Source organism: Chelonia mydas, chromosome 10 (genome assembly GCF_015237465.2).
Source record: "Chelonia mydas isolate rCheMyd1 chromosome 10, rCheMyd1.pri.v2, whole genome shotgun sequence".
NCBI lineage: Eukaryota > Metazoa > Chordata > Testudines > Cheloniidae > Chelonia > Chelonia mydas.
Window position 1 is genome coordinate 44,085,254 of NC_051250.2, and position 23,100 is coordinate 44,108,353.

Sequence of the window (23,100 nt, forward strand, 5' to 3'; positions counted from 1 at the left end):
ACGCGTTTGGCTAGTAGCAGCTAACTATTTTTTTACCAGCTTACCCGATATGAGGGTGATAGCACTCCCAGAGTCCACAAGCGCTGTAGTCTCTGCTCCATTTATCCTCACTGGCCTGGTGTAATTATGAGGGGCTAATGCGACCCTGGTGAGGTGGATAAGGGAGCTTGGGACCTCCCAATCCCCCAAGTTACATTGTATAGGCTCCTCGGTGCTGGGACATTGTGCTGCTATGTGTCCCCACTCCCCACATACATAACATCTATAATTGCTTTTAATCACTCCCCTATCCTGGGGGTTAGGGGGTTTAGTCCCGGGGTTCCCCCCACTCAGGCCAATCCCTTCCTTCTAGGGTCCCTGCTGGTTTTGCCCCCCCCCCGCCTTCTTCCACCTAGGACTCCCCAGGGGTTTGGCTGCCCAACCTTCCAGGGTTGGGGTCAGGTGCTTGTTTCGAAAGGGGCCTTCCTTGGGTAGTCGGGTCAGTTCCCTGGCTGTCATCCGTCTTTCTACCAGTGTGATCATCTTGTCGTACGTGGACGGATCGTTCGGTCTACCCATTTGCGGAGATCTGGCAGCAGTCCCCGCACGTAATGGTCAATGACCAGGGTCTCCAAAATCTCCTCCGGCCTGCACACCTTGGGCTGTAACCACTTCCGTGTGAGGTGTATGAGGTCGAATAGCTGGGACCTCGGGAGTTTGTTCTCCTGGTATTTCCACTCATGGAACCTCTGGGCCCTTACCGCTGCCGTTACCCCTGATCGTGCTAGGATGTCTGCCTTCAGACGGGTATAGTCAGTGGCATCCGTGGCAGGCAAGTCAAAGTAGGCCTTCTGGGCCTTTCCACACAAAAAAGGGGCGAGAATGCTGGCCCACTGCTCCTGGGGCCACGCCTCACGCTGAGCAGTCCTTTTGAATGAGAGGAGATATGCCTCTATGTCATCTCCTGACGTCATCTTTGGCAGACAACCAGTGGCCCTCAGGGTTCGCGTCCCATTGGGCCTGGGTGGTGAGGGTCTTCAGCTGGTCCACCACCCCTCTCAAGAGGGCATGATCTTGGGTCACCTGGCTCATCAATAATTGATTGGTTTCATGCTGTAGCTGCATAGACTCCTGTTGTGCCATTGCCTGAACCCGGGTGGCCTCCTGCTGGGCTGCTGTGGCTTGTACCAGAGCTCTTACCACCTCCTCCATTGTGGTACAAAACAAACAAACAAACAAAAACAAAAAAAAATCCAAAACCCCAGTGCACTTTTTTCTTTTTTTTAAACCTCTTTCTTCCGCCAAGCTGTGAACGAAATCCCACTGCTGACACCAGTTGTGACAAAGCTCTGTCCTTGCCTCTGTGGGTCCCGTGTTTCCTGGCGGATTTCGCTAGCCTCAGAGGCTCACTGTGACCCTCCACGTAACCCTTCTTTCTCTAGAGACAAGGGTCACAGTCTACTGAGCCATTTTCATCATAAGCCAGCAAGGGAGGTGAGGAGAAGTTATCCTTCCTTGCACAGTCTCTGTTGTCTCCCGTCTCAGTGATTAATCAGAGGGCAAAGGTGGGGGGGGGGGGGGAGCCCGGGCCCATCCTCTACTCCGGGCTCCAGCCCAGGGACCCTAATAGCATCAGCTATGGTAGCTGACCTTTTAGAGACATGACATGTACAATTCCCTGGACTACTTCCCCCACTGCAGCCCTCCCTTCCTCAAGCTCCACTTCACCCTTACCTCAGGGCCTCCTTCCTTGTGTCTGATATGGTGTGTACTACTCAGCCTCTCCAACAGAGCAACTTCCTTCCACAGCTCCTGACATGCTCACCCTCCTGACTGACTGGGAGGCTTTTAACTAGTTTCAGCCAGCCCCTGATCGCCTTCAGGTGTCCCAAACAACCTAGCATTCTCCTTGCTTTCTGGAAAGTTCTTAATTGGCCCCAGGTGTCTTAATTGACCTGGAGCAGCTTCCATTTCACTTAACCTAGTACCAGGGATTTGTTTAGCCTGGAGCTAATATATCTATCTCCCACTACTTTTCTATAGCCATCTGGCCTTGCCCCATCACAATATATTTATAAAGGTACCCAACTCCATGGTATCTGAGCACACTTTAGTGTGCTTTAAATTGAGTTAATTACAATTGCAAATAAGGATAGTTTTATGCATAGTGTTTTCCTCCTCATCTCATGTCTTCTTACTTTTAGGAACAGGATGTGTTAATTAAGGCTTCATCTGCTCAGTTCCCAACTAAATCATAATCTCAGCTTGTAACTTCATGATCTCCATAGCAACCAATGGTGAATTGTTAAAGGAGTGATAGGAAACTTGCCTTAAAATGGGCTTTTTGCCCATTGCCTCTGAAATTAAACATTAGTGAAGAGAAATGAGATTTACAAGAATGACTTCCTTTTAAAAGATAATGTTACTGTGCAAAATAAGCAAACATAGGAAATGTTGTATATAATGACTGAGTATTCATGTAAAAACCACAAAAGCACAGTGGCCCACAAACATAGTAAGTGACTGTCCTTTGCATGAGCAACCAGCAGAATGGATTCTACATAGATATGTTTTATGAGAGTTCTTCAAGAGGCATCAGTGGGCCTCTTGGCAAAGCTTTTTCTGCATACAGATGGTCCCAAAATTTCTAAGCAACATGTCAGGAATGTAGTTAGCATGTTCTGTTTGGCCATGGAACTAATCTTCTGCTGCAAGCTGATGAACAAGGGAACAATGACAGCATGCTTAGAAAAGGAGAGGGTGGAAGTTAAGGAGTTGGCAGACTCCAGAACGTGAGCATTCTGCATTTCCCCTTTCCCCTATGGCCCTCACCATGATTAGAAGAGCAATCTAAAAACACACTGGTATTGGGATTTGCCCTTTTTTAGAATCCCCAGACCATTGTAAGGGAGAGGTTATTTCTCATGACAAAACCAAACTTGATGAAAGTGTCCACATGCAGGAGGTTCTGCGTCTAAAAACCATGACTTCTAATCATTCTGTAACGGGCAGCAGTCTCCAGCCTGTTAAGTGGTTGGAACACTACAAAAAGCCGCAGTTTAATTATTGCTGACTCCCTTGGGCAGATGTGGCTCATTATGAGTCCATCCTGCATGTAACAGACTTGGGTGCTATGTTCTGAAACAGAAAGGTCCTGAGGGATGGAACCTTAGGAGCATCCAAGCTTGACTGAGAAGGGTAATACTTCATTTAAAAACAAATTTGCCAAACAATCTAGTAATGATTTTTGTGATCTTGTGTATGAAGCGAGAAGAAGTGTCGCTGCAGCAAAATACTCTGTAGCTAATGTTAATATGCACATGAATGTGTTAAAATTTGCCAGCTGTTCTTGTGGTATGACCTGCAACTGCCATATGGGACACTCAGGTTGGATTGCCTCATTATAGCATGCTCAGTGAGGGAGAGGGAGAGCCTTATGATCTATGCAGGCATTGCACAGCAGTGTGATGGGCTTTGAAGAGAACCCCCATTGTTCTAAACCAGAAAGTGAGAGGGGGAGGAATAAAACCAGAGGCAAATATGGAAGGGTGTTTAAGGTTCCAACAGGGATGCAGAAGATCTCCTGTGCTAATTTCCATCAGGAGAAAGATAGACACATTCTCCTGATTGACAGGGAGAGTGAACCATTATGATTTCTGAAGAAAAGCCATCCCAGCACTCAGTTTTCCATTCCCCAACTGCAACACATCATCACTTCACTAGAATATTTGTCCTAGCTGCTTGGGGAGTCATTACCATTTTACAAAGCCTTATCAGTGCAAAGCTGGTGAAGAGACCATCCTACCTAGAGGCTGCAATTGGTTTTCGAGGCTATGAAAGGAAATTCTTATGTGCCCACACAGCTGGAAAAGCAACCATGAGGGACTAGGAGACTTATTTCTGCAAGGAGGGTGCTTGTTTTGCAAACAACACTTACCAGTGGCCTGCCAACCCAGTCGTAGGCATAATCAAAGGTGTAGCCTTTTTTTTCAAATAGCTCTGTAAAGATAGTTCGTAAGTAATCGTAGTCTGGTCTCTCAAAGAAGTCTAATCGCCTGACATAACGAAGATATGTGGCCATCTCCTCTGTTGGAAAAAGGCAAGGACAAAAGGAAAAAAAAAAAAAAAAAGGAGTATCAATATCTCTGCCCAGACTAAAAGACCTAGAGCAGCACACACAGTAAAGTCACCTGCTGTTCACGCCATGTCTCTGTACAGATTACAAGCCCCTCCAGCATGAGAGGAATACAACTGGTGGGATCTAGTCTTTGCAATACCCTGAGAAGCCAGCTGGAGGCTATTGGGCAAACTTGGCCTTCCAGTCTTTAGCGGTGATGAAAGTGATCTTGTAAGAGGAGGTGCATCTTTAAAAGCAGAGCTGATACTTAGGGGGAGTTTGAATAGAAGTGGGTAAAGTATACCGTGGCAGAGCTCCGACCTTGTCTCAGTGGGTCCCACACTTCCTGGCAGATTACGCTAGCCTCAGAGGCTCACCATAACCCTCTACGTAGCCCTTCTCCCTCTAGAGGCAAGGGTCACAGCCTATTGAGCCATTTTCATCATAAGCCAGCAAGGAAGTTGGTGAGAGAACTCCCACAGTCTCTGTTGTCCCTACAGGCTTATTCCAGAACAGTTAAGCTTCCTGTCCTGACAGGGGCCTGTCTTCCCCTCCCAGGAGGTGTTTCTGTAGTGGCAAGTTGGGGGGAACCTGGGCCCGCCCTCTACTCTGGGTTCCGGCTCAGGGACCCTAATGGCAGCAGCTGTTGGCAGCCGACCTTTCACTGCCAGAGTTGCTATATTTCCCTGGGCCACTTCCCCACAGCTCTCCCACTTCTCTCTCTCTCAACACCTTCTTCACCCTTACCTTAGGGCTCCCTTTCCAGTGGCTTGAGGGTGTCTTCATTACCCAGCCACACTTCCTCTCCCCTGGCTCGCCTTGGCCTGACTGGAGTGAGCCCTTTTATAGTATTAGAGAGGCCTTAATTAGAGTCAGGTGTACACATTAGCTTAACAGCCTCACCTGACTCTTTGCAGGTTAATTGGAGTCAGGTGTTCTCATTAGCCTAACGGCTTCAACTGACTCTTTTGCAGGCTAACTGGAGACCTGTGTCCAGCCTAGCCTGGAGCAGCCCCTGCTCTGGTCAGTCAGGGAACGGAAAACTGCTTACCCAGGGGCCAGTATATCTGCCTTCTACTACTCTGCTGTACCCAACTGGCCTGGATCTATCACAATACATATTAAAAAATATGCACAAAAGCATCCCCTGCTGGAACAGGCAGGTGAAGTCTCCTCCACACAATACATAAAAGCAGTGCTAGTTTGACAGTATCAAAGGCTATGGAAGCAAGAAAACCACATCATTTTTCTGGAAATCTTCCTCCTCGTGCCCCAATCCTGAAGCTTGGGCAGTGTGTCACTTCCCCCGACTTTATGTGCCACATCACAGTCAGCATGCTTCTGACTTACAGAGCTCCCTAGAATCACTTGCCAGCACCGCTTTGTTGGCTGGAGACATATGGTAGCTGTTGAATGACAGATCAGTCTTATCCCCCCCCCCCTCTGTAGGCCAGGCAAAGGAAGAGACTGGGAGTGGGATGGGAGTGAGGGAGGGGGGGGCGCGAGATCTTCAGATGGTGTAAATGGTCACAACTCCACTGACTTCAGTTTGAGCTATGACAGCTGACACAAATTAAGGATCCGACCCTGTGAATCAAACACAAGTCTCTTGCTAGGCAGTACACACTGCCCTCCTGAGCCAGCCCATCTGCCACCATGTTTGATTGCTGTTCATTCCCACATCAGCATCTTCAGGAAAGCCTTTCTCCAAAACCTAACAATATTTTCCTTTTATTTTGATTCTTTTAATCTTTGGATGAGCTGAGTTTTTTTAATTTTAGAATCATTTGATCCTTTTCACAGCATCATGTGATGAAACAACTGCCTTGACTACCTTGTCCAGTGCTTACCTGCTTTCCTTTTTTAAAAAAAGCTTTGATAAATAATTAATACTTTACATGCAATACAATTTTATAACACTATTTAAAGGTCAAGTTTTCTGCCTGCTCTAGACACCTGCTGCCCTCCCCTGGAGTGTAGATTTTTAATTCAAGTATGTAAGTTCTATTTTGCATATTAATTAATGCAACAATTATTTAATAAAATGTGTGTTTTTGTGATAAATGCAATTTTAAGTCTCAACAGCACAAACACAGTATTTGTTGTGGTGGCATACAGTGACTTCAAGTAGCTGTAGGTAAGGCATGAGAGCATCCCAGGACAGTCACAATATTGCTCTTGTAGAGATGTTTGCACTATACGGCTATGTACAGTATGTGCGTGAAGTTACTTAGGTGGCGATTTAGTCTCTATTTATATTAGCTGAATTGCAGTAGCACGTTGGGGCCCGGTCTGTGACTGGGGCTCCTTTGTGTTAGGTGTTGTACAAATACATAACAAAAAGACTGTCCCTGCCCAGAACTACATGGCTATTTGAATGCACCATGAATGATATGATAACAGAAGAGCTGGGAAGCACTAAAGCAAAGGCATCAGGAATCCAAATGTCAGCATACCCTCCATGAAATCCATCCAATGTACCGTATATACTCGTTCATAAACTGAATATTTTTGGTAAAAAAGTGACATCAAAGAGAGGGAGATCGGCTTTTAAACGGGTCTACACCAAAATTTGATGATTTTAAACTCTATCAGATCATTGAATTGAATATCTAACATACTGTCGGTTTGTTTACCTGGAGTGCCTGCAGGCATGGAGCCCTTCAGTTCCCTGTGGCTGCGGTTCGCTGTTCCCAGCCAATGGGAGCTGCGAGAAGTGCCACTTCCCGCAGCTCCCATTGGCTGGGAACGGCGAACCGCGGCCACAGGGAACTGAGGGGCTCCGTGCCTGTGAACGCTCCAGGTAAACAAAACTTCCCAACCCACCAGCGGCTTACCCTGATGGGCCGGGAGCCAAAGTTTGCCAACCCCTGAAATATAGGGTCAGCTTATGAAAGGGTCATACAGTTTTTTGTTTTTTTTTACTATTTTTACCTATCCATCCTGGGGGGTCGGCTTATAAATGAACGGGCTAATGAACGAGTATATACGGTATATTGTACGCAGAAAAATGCAATTGTTATATTATGGATAAGTTGTTCATACAACAGTCATAATGAGTAACATTAACTCGTTCCCCCTTACACATACAATATTCTGATTACTTGCCCAGTTAACTGTTGACCTAAAGCTTTTTAGCACTTTATATGTGCTGAGGAGTTAGTTACTGTGGGATTCATAACTTTTGAATTTACTGCCCTGTTCCAATTCACACTGTTAAACTGTGCCCTTCTCAGGGCAGGGGCTGTCTCTTATGTCTGCACAGTGCAGAGCTCAACGAGGCTTGGTCCTCTAGGTGCCGCCATAATACTACTGCTAACGTTGCATCAGCATGGTTTTTGCATTTAGTCACTTTACAGACAGAAAAACTGAACTGCCCCCCTTAGCAATATTAACTTTGAAATGGTGCAGATTGGCTTTGTAGTTAAGGTGACCAGACAGCAAGTGTGAAAAATCAGGACAGGAGGTGCGGGTAATAGGAGTCTATATAAGAAAAAGACCCAAAAATCGGGAATGTCCCTATAAAATCGGGACATCTGGTCACTCTATTTGTAGTTCACACTCACTGAGGTGAAAGGACGGGGGTAGCATGGGAGGGGGGTTAGGGTCCCTCTCTTGTTGCTGCTATCAGGCCATATATGCTCTGCTCTGATCTGAAGCCTGGAAGACAGCAAAGGTTCCAAACCAGCAACGAGAAGCAGCAGCTCCACTTTGTCCCACAGGAGCTCTGGGGCTTTTGGAGTGAGGATGGAAGAGGGCAGAACAAGGGAGCAGCCGCTCGCAAAGGAATATCTGATCTTGGGACCCAGTGGATTTCTGACCAAAATCCTGCTGGGAAGTTAGTGCTACTTAAAACAATAATAATTACCTACTGTGCCTGCTACTCCTCTTTGGGGGAGCTGGGTGGGAAGTGGCAGGGCAGGGATGGAGTGGGGGCGGGAAGAGGCAGGGCAGGGGTGGAGGCTTGGGGAAGGGGGTTTGTGATGGCGGAGGGTGGGGTGGGTTGAGCACCCCCATGACCTGGAGGAAGCCGGCACCGGTGGCCTGGTCAGTATCCAGCTGAGGGAACTTGCTCAAGGTTGACACCCAGGGTCTGCTAAATTGGCCACCCAGTTCTTTCACTGCTTCAAAAATATCAGAGCTCTGCGGAGAATAAACTCCATATACCCGAGGCAGTCACCTCAGAGAAGCAATTAACAAACATGACACAGACTTTTTTGGAAGATGGCCAAGTGGGGGCTGCTGTTTCCATTCCTCTTCACAGAAGAAAGAGCAACAGTGGGCACTTGAGTATTCTCCAACCACCTCAGTACAAAGGACCGTGTTGGCAATTAACTGCAAGTAAGGACTGAAGGACTGTAGAAGAGTGAGGGAATAGAGACTACTACTGATTGACAGTGGTAGTAGCTCCTGGTGTTTGCCATTGACAGGAGCAATGTAACAAACATCATTCAGATATGTTCTGACACAACAAATATGTTGGTCCTGCTTTGAGCAGGGGGTTGAACTAGATGACCTCCTGAGGTCTCTCCCAATCCTAATCTTCTATGATACAATAGGATGGGTTATGTCCAGTTCCTAATTGACACCTTACACAGAGAGTACAACCGGTATAACAATTCCAGCTGGGCCTTACCTGGAAAGTTCTCACAGAGAACTTCAACTGGAGTGTTTCTCTTCGTGTCCCCAATCTTCTGATATCTCTCTTTTAAGGTGTCAGCCTGTAGGGTACAAAGAGGAAGTGTAAGTTTAGAGACAGAGAATCCAACAGCAGGTAACTGACCTCGCTATGAGGGTGAAAACAAAAGGTATTTTATACAGTATATTGCACATATCAGGATAGAAGAACTTTTTGTCCAAACTGCACCTTATGAAACACAAATATGAAGTAGCTACCGTACAATTCACTTGCTAAGAGCAAAGACCACCTAGAGAGTTTCTGAAGGTATTGCTAAGATCTGAAAGGGAGAACACGTTTAAGCTTACAGATATTAGCTGAACATCACGCTTTCATGAGAATGAGTTTTTAATATATTAAAAATCAACTATCAGACAAGGCATTTTGGGCTCTCACCTTAGAGCGTGTAACAGAATGTCTAGCTGCTCAGCAAGTAACAACTACTCAGTTAGCCTGGTGTGGCAAGGCACCTCCACTGTCTTGCTGGACTTAGCATAGAATCATAGACTTTAAGGTCAGAAGGGACCATTATGATCGTCTAGTCTGACCTCCTGCACAACGCGGGCCACAGAATCTCACCCACCCACTCCTGTAACCTATATGTGACCTACTGAAGTCCTCAAATTGTGGTTTAAAGACTTCAAGATGCAGAGAATCCTCCAGCAAGCGATCTGTGCCCCACGCTGCAGAGAAAGGCGAAAACCCCCCAAAGCCTCTGCCAATCTGCCCTGGGGGAAAATTCCTTCCTGACCCCAAATATGGCAATCAGCTAAACCCTGAGCACGTAGGCAAGACTAACCAGCCAGACACCCAGGAAAGAATTCTCTGTAGTAACTCAGATCCCGCTCTGGCAGTGGTGGGGTCTGGGGTAAATCAGCCCCACTCTGGACAGTATTTGCCTTCCCCCTCTGTATTTTCTTATTAGCATGTTCAAGGTAGGCCTCAGGGGATGCCCAAGGAATGCTTCTCCACCAAACAAAAATAAATCAATTTATAAACAGAAAACAAAGGGGGAATCCCTTTCCCTGCCCCCTCACTGGGGAGGGGTTTTCCCCTTGTTGGCCCCAGGGTGCCAATTCTTCCCCTAAACAGGTATTCAGCTTTGGTCACTCAGGTGTCCCTATTTGACCTAAGTTAACCCCTTATCAGCTTATAGGAAAAAGGGCAGGAGCAACATTTCAGATTTTAACCGTGATTCCAGGGGCTACTTAGGAAGCTGAAAACTCTAGTTTTTTGGCAGATAACTTAGCAATTAGCAGACAGGAACACTGTACCTAGTTCCTATATAAAAGAAAGAAAATTAAATAAATATTAGACCGGGGTGGGCAAACTTTTTGGCCTGAGGGCCAAATTTGGGTAGGGAAATTATATGCAGGGCCATGAATGTAGGGCTGGGGCAGGGGTTTGGGGTGTGGGAGGGGGTGCGGTGTGCAGGAAAGGGCTCAGGGCAAGGGGTTGGGGTGCAGAAGGGGTGCAGCAGGGGGCTCAAGGCAGGGGGTTGGGGCCCTGTATCCTGTCTTCCAACAATGGCCAATGCCAGGTGCTTCAGAGGGAATCAACAGAACAGGGCAATCATCAAGTGATTCATCCCGTTGCCCGCTTCCTGCAAACAGAGGGTAGGGACATGCAGAACATGGTGTTGCATCCCTGCCCATCCTGGCTAATAGCCATTGATGTACCTATCCTCCATGAAAGCACAAGATCTAGTTCTTATTGGAACCCTGTTATAATTTTGGCCTTTGCAACATCCCCTGGCAAAGAGTTCCACAGAAATGCTGTGAAGAAATACTTTCTTTTGTTTAGTATCAGAGGGGTAGCCATGTTTGCCGCTTTTACAGATCCAGACTAAAAAGTCCTGTGGCAACTTTTAGACTAACAGATGTATTGGAGCATAAGCTTGCATCCGACGAAGTGGGTATTCACCCACAAAAGCTTATGTTCCAATATGTCTGTTAGTCTATAAGGTGCCACAGGACTCTGCCGTTGCTTTTGTTTGTTTTAAATCTGCTCCCTATTAATTTCATTGCGTGACCCTTCGTCTTGTGTTATGCGAAGTAGTAAATAATATTCCCTTATTCAATTTTTCCACACCATTCATGATTTTATAGACCTCTATCTTATTCCCCCTTAGTCATCTCTTTTCCAAGCTGAAAAGTTCTAGTCTTTTTAATCTTTCCTCAGACAGAAGGTGTTCCATACCCCTAATCATTTCTGTTGCCCTTTTCTGTACCTTTTCCAATTCCAATATATCTTTTTTGAGATGGGTGTCCAAATCTGCACACAGTATTCAAGATGTGGGCATATCATGGATTTATATAGGGGCAATATGATACTTTCTGTCTTATTATCTAACCCTTTCCTATGATTCCCAATACTGTTAGCTTTTTTGATTGCCACTGCACACTGAACAGATGTTTTCAGAGAACTATCCACAATGACTTCAAGAACTCTTTCTTGACAGGTAACAGCTAATTTAGACCCCATCATTTTGATCGTATAGTTGGGATTACAGTTTGCCATGTGCACTACTTTGCATTTATCAACACTGAATTTCATCTGCCATTTTGTTGCCCAGTCACCCAGCTTTGTGCAATCCCTTTGTAACTCTTTGCAGTCAGCTGTGGACTTAACTATCTTGAATAATTTTATATCATCTGCAAATTTCGCCACCTCAATGTTTATCCCTATTTACCCCTCTCTATTCTGAAAACTGACTATCTATTCCTACCCTTTGTTTCCTATCTTTTAACTGGAGTGCCTAGCAATGCTTTCGGGATCATCTAACAATCCTCAATTTAATTTAATGACAAGCCTTTTGTTATCTTAATCACCCTGCCTCTGGTTATAAACAGGTTTCAGAGTAGCAGCTGTGTTAGTCTGTATCTGCAAAAAAACCAGGAGTACTTGTGGCACCTTAGAGACTAAAGCTTATGCTCTAATAAATTTGTTAGTCTCTAAGGTGTCACAAGTACTCCTGGTTTTTTTGTGGTTATAAACAAACTCCCTACCCGAAGAGCAGAAACTGTGTTGCAGTTAAGAGCTTCCTCTGGGGCTAGGGCATGCACTGTGAGCAGACCTCTGGTATGAAACTCGGGGCGGGAGGGAGAAGAGGAGGTAAGAGGAGCCTGCCCATCCCCCCTCAAATGGCACCCTTGAAAAAGGGCCTTTATCATTCTAGGGCAGGAGTTCTCAAACTTCATTGCATCGTGACCCCGTTCAACAAAAATTACTACATGACCCCAGGAGGCGGGACTGAAGCCTGAGCCCATTCGAGCCCTGCCCCTCTCTTCAGCCCTGAGCTCCAGCAAGTCAATTGCCAGCCCTGGAGACTCCATTAAAATGGGGTCATGACCCACTTTGAGTCCCAACCCATAGTTTGAGAACCTCTGTTCTAGAGCTAATGTATCTGCCTTCCACTAGCCTGCTTAGCCTTTCGCTCCGTGCGCCTATGCCCTCTCCCATGCGCTTGTGCCCCTCCCCATTTTAGTTTGACCCCTTCACTGCACCCCCCAATGCTGTTGTATTCCCCCCTCCCCTAGTGCAGCTAGAGGAGCCGGAATTCCACCCCGTGTCGGTGACTGACCCCTAGCCCTTGATTGCCCCCTGTCCAGCCCACCCCTTTTGGAGCCCTCCTCCTCTGCCCGCAGCCTAGCGGGGAGGAGTGGTCGACCCGCTTCCCCTTTCCCCTCCTCTTTCTGGTGTCTCCCCCTCCCTCCCTGCTCATTATGGCGGGGGACAAGGCGGGTGGGGCTCCTCCAGAAGACCCTGCCGCCCCTCCCCCACCTGCCGTCCCATTCCCCCCACCCCCCACCCCCCCGAGCCTCTACCTCCACTGCCGCAGCTGAACCACCTGCTACTGCCCCTGCTGGGGCACTGGCAGTGGCGGACACCGGGATGACCTCCGCTGCTGCCAGGTCCCTCGCCCCTTCCGACTCTGGGGAAGCCCCCCCAGCCGCCAGGAAGGGCAAGGGTGAAAAGAAGGGTAAGGGCCCCGCCAAAAAGACCACTCTCTTCCAGCTCCCCAGCCTGACTTTGGCACATTTGTTAGCATCAGATTTTCACTTCTGCCAAAACCTGGCTACATTTGATTTATTATGTGATTAACTGTTCCTTACTACACATTTGTCTACTGTCTAGACTACATTAACTATATAGCTGGTTACCAGGAAAGAATATGAAGTAACACACTTAGTTATGATTTTCTGAGTGTCCATCCTGAAGCAGTGAACTCCATTTCAATCACTACCCCAAGAACAAAGCTGCTCAGTCTGCATTTCAGTACCTCGTTCCAGAGAGTCCAGTTTCCAGTTTCTCAAAAGTTATTTAAAATACTCCTTTTATGAATGAAACATGTTAGAAGTATCAGTGTAAGCACTAGAAAGGATTCTCCTCAAGGTTTTAGTTTGGAAGGGGGAGAACAAAGCTCTATGGCGGGAGAAATCTGGAAGTGTGAAAATACAATAATCTGTCTGGCATTATTTTAGATCAAATCAAAGAATGTGTGTTTGGCCTGCAGGTAAGGGAATGTATGAGGCAGACCACACAGGGTGGAGACACACTCCTCCCCACTTCCTTGGAGAGATCAACTTTTTAATTAGAGGAAGTGTTTACTTTCTCTCAGGGCCTGTCTATAAATTTTGGTAGTGCATTAAGCTAATTCAGGAAAAAGGCACTCATTTAGAAATAAGAGTGTCCACACACAGGTTTTCCAGACTAGCTCTTCCACTTTAAAATCATACCCTGTTATTCTGAAATAACTCATGTGAGCAGGAGGCCGTAGCATGTTATAGGAAGTCTCTTCCAGTAGAAGTGTTTGGTGTACTTAAGAGGGTGGTTTGCCTGTGGGCTGGAGACCCTGGGGTTAAGTCAGTCCTGATTACAAGAAGAGCCCCACCTGAGAGAAATCAGGTGATTCCAATATAAAAGCCAGCAGAAAGCTCCAGGGAGGATGTGACTGAGACAGTAGCTCAGACTACCAAAGGCAGGAAAGGAAGCCCGACAGAAAGCTGGGGAAGCTCAGGAAACAGAAGACTGTGTGGAGACTGGTGGAAGGAGCAGGTAAGAGGAGCAAGCGTGGCTCCTGCAGAGCCCTGGCCAGATAAAAACTGTGAGTGAGAGTTAAAGAAGGGAAGATGAGCTGAAAAACTGTGTGTTTGTTTTGGACTTTTGAGATCTGCTTTTGACAGACTCTGTTCCTAACCTGAGGAGAACTGGTGATGAGTGAATTAAAGGCTTGAGCTTAAAAGGTCACTGGAGACAGTGAGTTCATGGTGGGAGGGGCACAGATGAAGGGGAAACAGAGGAATGGTGGCTACAGAGGCAACTCTGGCCATGATGGAATGCTTGGGAGGCAGTAAGTGGCCACAATGTTACAGCCTCTAACAGATCAGGCTGGGTTGAAGCTATGTGAAGTTTTAAGAGCTTGAAACCCAAAACTAAGTGCTCCAAAGAGGATACAGCGTCTGGAGGCAGATGTCAAGGTGGTGACTATGGAAATAACTGCTTCCTCAGCCTAATAAGTCCGTTCACTCATCATTGATCTTAAACCACTGAAATGTTCAAATAATGGATCAGATCATAGATCTTTCAAGAAGTGCCCATTCTTCAACCATACAGATATTGACTTGTGGCACGGTAGAGTGATCAACACTTTCCAAGACATTTAGATCCCTCACCCACAGCAGCAGGCATGTATGATCATACATAAAATTAAAATTGGCTTGTAACTGCCAATTCCTTTCCGTTCAACTACTACAGTCCAACATGCATTCCCACTCTAAGAAAAGGGCATCTGCAGGGTGGGAAGGTGCCCGAGCAATTTACCCTGTGTCTAAATGATTATTCCTACATCGATCTGCACTTGGAGACTCAAATACTAAGTGTGCCTGTTAAAACATTTGCATTTTGTAAGTAAGCTGAACATACAACAAACCATGTAACTGAGAGGCTAGCAAACTCACCTACTTTAAAAAAAATGAGGAGTACTTGTGGCACTTAGAGACTAACCCATTTATTTGGGCATAAGCTTTCGTGGGCTAAAAGCCACTTCATCGGATGCATGCAGTGGAAAATACAAGCTTATGCCCAAATAAATGTGTTAGTCTCTAAGGTGCCACAAGTACTTCTTTTTTTTTTTTTTTTTTTTTTTTTGCTGGTACAGACTAACACGGCTACCACTCTGAAACCTGTAACCTACTTTAAAGTCTGTCTGGTTTTAAACATTTTGTGTGAGGGGGGGGGAAAAAGCATCATTATACATAGTGATGTAATGAACACAAAGTCCAATGACAAAAGTTAAATATATCATAAACGGGAAGGAGGAAGAGAGACTAATATGTGGAAACAAATATATGTTATCAGAATTCATGAACAAAACACTGTAAAAAGTAATTGCCAGGAACCAAATGCCAAAGAAACACTTTAAATGACGAGTATAGCAGAAGTGCAAAGAAAAACGTTCTTGATATTTTTATTGCTTTTTTATGATTTGTAGAGTATCTAAAAATTGTATGTTTGTGTTTTAAAAACACATTCACGAATAGGACTTTACTTCTCTTCATGGAGGTCCCACTGGAAACCCAGTGTGGGAAAGGGAGATCACAACAGACTGAAACCTGAGCTACAGACTTTCCAGCCCTCCATTAGAAGAGCGAGAACGTTTAATTAGAAATATATAATATTTTTATCAAATGTAATCCGGGTTTCTATTTTATCCTAATCAGTTTCTCATACTGATCCCATCAATTAAAAAAAAACAGCATTATATATAACAAATACAAGAAAGTGGAAAGTGATAGTCATGAATATAAATCAGAATGTAGGAATGGTAGAAAATTGATAAGGGAAGCAAAGGGACAATAGAAGAAATTTATGGCCAGCAGAGTTAAGGGCAATGAGAGTTTTAAAACTATATTAGGAACAAAAAGAATCGTAACAATGGTATTTGTCCATTACTAGATAGAAATGGGAGAATTATCAACAACAGTGAAAGTAATAAGCCATTGGAACAACCTACCAAGGGTCATTGGGGATTCTCCATCGCTGACAATGTTTAAATCAAGACTAGATGTTTTTTGAAAAGATCTGCTCTTCAGAAGGAATTACTTTGAGGAGTTCTATGGCCTGTTACACAGGAAGTCACACTAGATGATTATAGTGGACCCCCTTCTGGCCTTAGAATCTATAACTATGAAAAATACCTTAGCTGAGTGCCTGAGTTTGTGTTACAGGTTTTAACAAATTTTAACCCAAAGAATTTAACTAAGCATCCCCTAATTGCTGGGAAAGCAGTAGCTCAAGTTTCAGCTCAGTAGTTTTCCCCTAAACCTCTATCCGGTCTTCCATTGCGTCTCCAGCAGAAGTAGGGAAGTTGAGAAGTGATATTCCTGATATTTCTCAGGCAAGAAAAAACTTGAGGCTCTTGACATTACATCATAAAGGCGCACTAATTTTTCCCCTTTTAATTTAAGAATTAAATGTAAAAATTATAACAATATCAAAGATTCATGATTAAGACCACAGAAAGTCAGGCAATTAAAAACTTCATTTTCTGATAGCCTCATAAGTACTTATTGGTATTCTTGCTCAAATGTGTCACTTGAGATAGCGTGATCTCTTGGTCCAATATTGGCAGTTAACCAATATTCAGAGTCTTGCCAGGTTGTTTCAGTTAGGAAGATAAATTGATTATATAAGTCAGGTATTTCTCTGGGGAAATCGTGTTTACTAAGAATGTACCCAAAGTTCTGTTTTCCTGAACAAAGTAGGAACAAACAGAGTTTCCTTGTCCATAATCCCCAAGCTTGCATTTCCAGAGAGTCCTGTGTCCCAAGGAGCTCTGTTTCTGTTCCTTGTCAGGGCCATGCTCATGACGGTTTCTCTCAGTGTTTACTAGTTTTCTGTCTCAGACACACACTGTTGAAACAAATCAGTGTCAAAGCCCCTGCATTTGCAAACGGTCTCCAGGGAAACCCCATAGGCAACATGACTTAGCTTCTGCTCCTGCCCTGACATGATAGTCACTGCCTTGGATGGTAGCTTCATTTGTTTCAACTATCACTACACAAAGAGGCATTTAGTTGCTGCTTCTTTTAGACTGATTGAAGGGTTATTATACCCATTGACATTAGTCAGGTCCATGATTGATGGCAGTCATTAACACCTTCCAACATAACTTTACTACTTTTTGTTACATATTTAAGGAAAACAAGAACACAAAATAGTATACAAGAAAGATGCAACTGAGTTAATTTTGCTATTGCAGCAGTTCTCAACCTGAATCCTGCCATCCCATGGGGGCTGAACTCTCAGCTGCCCTGGAATTACACTGCCCCATGGGGGCTGAAGCCCAGCTGCCCCGGAACCCTGCCATGCCACAGAGGCTGAAGCCAAAGCCTGAGCAACTTCGCTTTGCAGGGCCCCCTGTGGCACAAAGCCTCAGGCAATTGCCCTGCTTGCTACCCCGCAACGTTGGCTCTAGCTTTCATATGTAGAAAAACAGTTGTTGTGGCACAGTTGGGCTGTGGAGTTTAGCATGTTTGGGGTAGGAGGTTCAGAGAAAAAAAAAAAGGTGGAGAACCCCTGTGCTACTAGACATGAGCTCTAGAAATTCCATTGTGTGTTCCATTTTTGTGTGTCAGTGGATTTGCTACACAAATAGTGATCGAATTCTCAGTTTACAAGATAATTTCCTAATTGCTAGCAATGCAAATTCAAACTGGAACCTAAGTGCAAAGAATTATTATTTCTGGCTCACACATCTCCACTCAAAAGCTTCTACAATATGCCCCTCATTTACCATATCTAACCCTGTCTACAGCAGGATTTCAAAGGTGTAAATGAGAAGATTTTTGCCCCTGTAATTGGAATTTAGTTAACAACTGTGCTGTTCAGTACAGAATCCAACTCTCTCTCCCAAAGTGATATTGGCTCTGCAGTGCTAACAAGATAAATAGTATACTTCTTTTTATTACTTAAATCAGAAGAGCTGGCTGAATATACAAGGGTCTGAGTAAGATGTTTTATGCAGTGACTTTTCAGAGTAGAATTGTGTTTTTAAAAAAACAACAATGAGGAGTCCTTGTGGCACCTTAGAGACTAACTAATTTATTTGGGCATAAGCTTTCGTGGGCTAAAACCCACTTCATCAGATGCATGGAGTGGAAAATACAGTAGGCAGGTATAAATACACAGCACATGAAAAGATGGGAGTTGCCTTACTAAGTGCGGGCGGGGGGGGGTAGGGTTGGGGTCAGTGCTAACGAGCCATTTCAATTAAGGTGGAAGTGGCCTCTTCTCAACAGTTGACAAGTAGGGGTGAATACCAAGGGAGGGGGAAAAATCACTTTTGTAGTGCAAATGAAGCCAGTGCAATCAAGGTGGCCCATTTCAAACAGTTGACAGGGTGTGAGTATCAGCAGAGGGATACTCACACTTTCTTGTCAATTGGCCACCTTGATTGCATTGGCCTCATTTGCACTACAAAAGTGATGATTTCCCACCCCCCTTGGTATTCACCCCTTCTTGTCAACTGTTGAGAAGAGGCCACTTTCACCTTAATTGAATTGGCTCGTTAGCACTGACCCCCCACTTGGTAAGGCAAATCCCATCTTTTCATGTGCTGTGGTATTTATACCTGCCTACTTGTATATTCCACTCCATGCATCTGATGAAGTGGGTTTTAGCCCACGAAAGCTTATGCCCAAATAAATTAGTCTCTAAGGTGCTACAAGGACTCCTCGTTGTTTTTGCTGATACAGACTAACATGGCTACCATTCTGAAACCTGTGTTTTAAAAGTAATCAGTAAATTTGAAATCTCATCTTTTTAAAAAAAGCTTTAAAAGTAGATTCAGGTACCACACCTGTGTCTCTCTCTCCTTTGTTGCTCTCTGAAGGATTCTCAAAAAATTGGAGAAAGTGACAATATGCAAAATGCTATTTAATAAAGTAAACAAACTCAAAACAGAGGAAGAGAGGTCACTTATAGATTCATAGATATTAAGGTCAGAAGGGACCATTATGATCATCTTAGTCTGACCGCCTGCACAATGCAGGCCACAGAATCTCACCCACCCACTCCTGAAATAAACCTCTCACTTATGTCTGAGCTATTGAAGTCCTCAAATCATGGTTTAAAGACTTGAAGGTGCAGAGAATCCTCCAGCAAGTGACCTGTGCCCCATGCTACAGAGGAAGGCGAAAAAAACCCCAGAGCCTCTTCCAATCTGCCCTGGAGGAAAATTCCTTCCTGACCCCAAATATGGCGATCAGCTGAACACTGAGCATGTGGGCAAGATTCACCAGCCAGATACCCAGGAAAGAATTCTCTGTAGTAACTCAGATCCCACCCCATCTAACATCCCATCACACGCCATTGCGTCTCTTTATCATGAATAGTTAAAGATCAATTAATTGCCAAAATCATGTTATCCCATCATACCATCTCCTCCATAAACTTATCGAGTTTAATCCTGAAACCAGATAGGTCTTCTGCCCCCACTGCTTCCCTTGGAAGGCTGTTTCAGAACTTCACTCCTCTGACGGTTAGAAACCTTTGTGTAATTTCAAGTCTAAACTTCCCGATGGCCAGTTTATATCCATTTGTTCTTGTGTCCACAGTGGTACTGAGCTTAAATAATTCCTCTCCCTCTCTGGTATTAACTGTGATTCTCTGAGGGTGTCCTATGCACATTCACACTCTGCCCACCTTCCTCTTTTCCTTCATAAATGTGTCACTCTGAGGAACTGAAGTGGCCCTTCTCAAGAACAGGAATAAACAGAAATATGAAGAGAGCACCCTGCAGAAACATTTCCCCCTCTAGTCTTTCAGTTGTAGTAGCCTTTTTTGTTTATAAGAGAAAAAGTTTGCAGCACTTAAAGGCTGTGTCAACAGTATTAATAAACTCCTTGCTTAGGAACTAGTGCACTGGTGTAGCTTACGAGCGCTGATCATTTTAACAGTAGAGTCTGAGGCAGGTCTACGAACCTATATCAGTGTAACTGTAACTCAGGGGTATGAAAAATCAATCCCTGAGCAATGTAGCTATACTGAACTAACCCCCCGCCTCTCCCCATATTGACAATGCTATGTCTATATAGCTATTGCCTCTCGGGGAGGTGGATTAATTTGTCGATGGCAGAAGCTCACCCATTGGCACAGTAGGCTTTCACTAAAGCATTACAGTAGTGCAGCTGCGTGGGTACTGCTGTAGCACATGAAGACAAGCCCTAAATTCCTTGAAGCAACTATTGCATATGTAGTATCAAACTCTGCACTGAGGAAGAACTTCAACTGAAGTCAATAAGAGTTTGTCTGAGAAAATAGTGCAGGATGTGGCCCTTAATCATGTAACTGTAGCCTTAATTTTTAGTGCCCATGTTTCATGTGCTGCTTTCAAACAGTCATAGCTGTCAAATCATATCCCAAAGGTTTTACACACACAGAGACACTAGTTCGTAATGAGATAATTACATCTTTGCAAAGCTTCAATCTTTGGTCATTTTTACTATGTCCACGTGTGGTTAGTTTTGTTTTTTTTATTTTAAGTACACACAGCTGGAAGAGTCTTCCCACCCACTTCCTGGATCTCAAAGAAAATGGAGATTTTGTTCAAATTTTCCTAAAAGATTCCAGCAGAGAAGAAGAATGAAAAATGTGAGGCCAAGAAAGTAGATTTTGCTGTCTAAAATTCACTAAGTGATACATTTTAACATATACCTTGAGCCCTTGCCAGGGCAGACTGCCTCGAAGGAAATACATGAACATGTGGCCAAGGGCTTCCAAGTCATCTCGCCGACTTTGCTCTGAAAGGTACAAGAGACTACATGTTATTGCTTCAGCTACTGAAGTAAAACTAACTGGTTCAGCAACCAGATTTATTTCTGAAATCTATTACATGAAAAGTCTATTTACTTATCTTTCCATATGCACAAAAGTTATTATAGCTCAGATCATCCTCTTGTATAAGAATACCTAAAACTGGCCAAAGCAAATAAATGCCAAATTAAAAAAAAAAAATCAGCTAGTGGTAACTGGCCTACGCAAAGGCTTGACATGCTGTACAATAGAGTGTTAAAATTCTTATGTTACTCAGATCAAAATGGAGGATTAAAGTGGCAATAGTACAAGAGTAAAGCAGTCCCTAAGCTGTGATCTCAAGAGTGATGGTGGTCTGAAGCATTTGATGACCATCCTGTAGAGACTGGATAGGTCACATGTTGCTGGCTCCTTTCCAACTGTTTTTATAGCTCATTACATCATAGCAATTAAAAATAAATACTTCCCTGTTTCTTTTCCTTACAAGTGTTTGCTGCAGTTGCCACAAAGATGTTATATGATTGTGAATGGGAGAGAAGGTGGTCCATATGATCACAGGTGAGAGGGGACGTGTCCAGAAGATAATCCATTAAAATGCGGGCCTACATTACGAAAATTCAAGAACCGATGCAATAGAGGACACCGATCCTAAGTATTTCATTTATTAGTTCAGATACAAATGGAGCTTTTTCCTTGTATAGTTCAATATGACCCAAAATGCTTGATTTCAAGTTTTCAAAGCTAGGAGACCCCAGCTTCAATATGTTTGATTTCTAGTTTATGATGTTTTAGAAAAAGTTCTGAACTCTGTTTAAGATGCAGTTTATGGATCAACCTGCTGTCCCCAGGAATTAAAAAACTGAAGTTAAGCTTGGTTACAGACCAGCCTGCCATCACTTCCACCTGCAGGCAGCTCACACATTCAGAGCCAGGCATGTGGAGCAAATCCAGTCATCCAACCCACATGTAGAAACACAATATGCTTAAAGAGCTGTCCCTGTGCTGTGTAATTTGCATGAAGAGGAGCAAGCAGTCCTTTGCACAGCATGATGTGTCTTGGAAACTACCTAGCAAATGTAGCTCTCAAAATAGTATGTGAAGAGGAGAGGCTAAAAAGACAACTACTGCATATTACTGATGTAGCTGTAAATAGGAAGGATACAACTCTTAATTCAATGGGGAAAATAATTACAATATGGATACAGTTATGAGCAAGAGAGTCAGGATCTTTGACCTTGGAAAAGGACTGGTAAAATGCCATAGTCAGTTTGATTAGAGTAATAATGCTCAGCATTAAATCATTAACAAGAAATTGGCAATGATGATCTAGGGAGGACTTTGATTATACACTCTCCCCACCTTTATGCAGGAGGAAACTTCATCTGGGTCAAATTCACTAGCAAGACACCACTCATACTGTGGCTTCCTGCAATGCCTCCAACCTATCACAAGAGTCTCAATTGCTACATCTTCCTGTAACAATAGGCCCCTCTTAAGTAGTTAGGATGATAGATGCACTGTACAAGGTCTTAACATGTTGTCTAAACAAGGTGGAACAACTATCCACATAAGACAATAAGGGCCCAACACCACCTTCCCAACATTAAAAACATCTTAGAAATAACTATACTTTTCAAAAGCAAGGCCTTTAAAGTAAGCTAGAAAAGCTGCAATGAAAATAAATCCATTGCATACAGAAAGTACATGGTATAATTAATAATTTAAAATATAAAAACAAGTACTATTCTCCTTTTGGGACTTGAGTGACTTGGTGCAAAAATAGTTTTGAAGGCAATAGTTAAATCACCCAAACTTTTAAAAAACATTTCCTTTCACATCCTGCATACTTACAAATCAGTGTTCAACAATTAGGGTGACCAGACAGCAAATGTGAAAAATCGGGATGGGGGTGGGAGGTAATAGGAGCCTACATAAGAAAAAGACCCCAAAATCGGGACTGTCCCTATACAATTGGGACATCTGGTCACCCTACCAACAATAAAAATCAAGGTTATTCACCAGTTAGTAGAGTTTGAGAACAGCCTCTGCACATTCTCAATTGTAGGATCAAGGAATCTGTACCATCAGCTTTCTACCTCTTCTAAAGAGCAGCATCCATGGGGACTATTCACACTCCCTGTCCCGCCTACCTCCTTGTGTACATTTTTGAGGTTATAAAATAGGAGAGTGAGGAGGGATTGGCCCAAACAGACACCACTCTCCAGAAGCTTCCAAAAGGAGTGTATTTGCCTTAATCTCATAAATGAGGACGTAGAGAGGCCACTCACAAAATATTCCATTAACCTAAAAGTTTAAGTGAACATAAATATTTAGTAAAATGGAGTTGATCTGGAACTTCAAAAGCAATTGCTTTCAAGTTTAGAACAGCAACATTTTAGTCACTTAGGGCAAAGAAGTTTCTTTCTCCTAAGATATTAAAATCAGGTAAAGCGAAGTGATGCTTTGTTAAATGTAGTGGAAACCAGAGCAAGGCGTTCTCCTACTTTAG

The 23,100-nt window shown here is 44.0% G+C and overlaps 1 protein-coding gene across 10 annotated transcripts in view; it reads right to left on the reverse strand.

The window, feature by feature from the left end:
• CSNK1G1 (casein kinase 1 gamma 1) overlaps positions 1-23,100 on the reverse strand; it is a 266,160-nt gene that overhangs the window by 43,540 nt on the left and 199,520 nt on the right. For all 10 annotated transcript variants that reach the window (XR_006284098.1, XR_005227197.2, XM_043523202.1 and 7 more), the window contains 3 exons: positions 20,493-20,578; positions 8,733-8,817; positions 3,917-4,065 (listed from right to left, as the gene is read on the reverse strand). Coding sequence is in view for 8 of the 10 variants with exons in the window: in XM_043523202.1 (XP_043379137.1) it covers positions 3,917-4,065; positions 8,733-8,817; positions 20,493-20,578 (320 nt within the window). In the remaining 2 variants the exon portion in view is untranslated. The remainder of the gene's footprint in view (positions 1-3,916; positions 4,066-8,732; positions 8,818-20,492; positions 20,579-23,100) is intronic.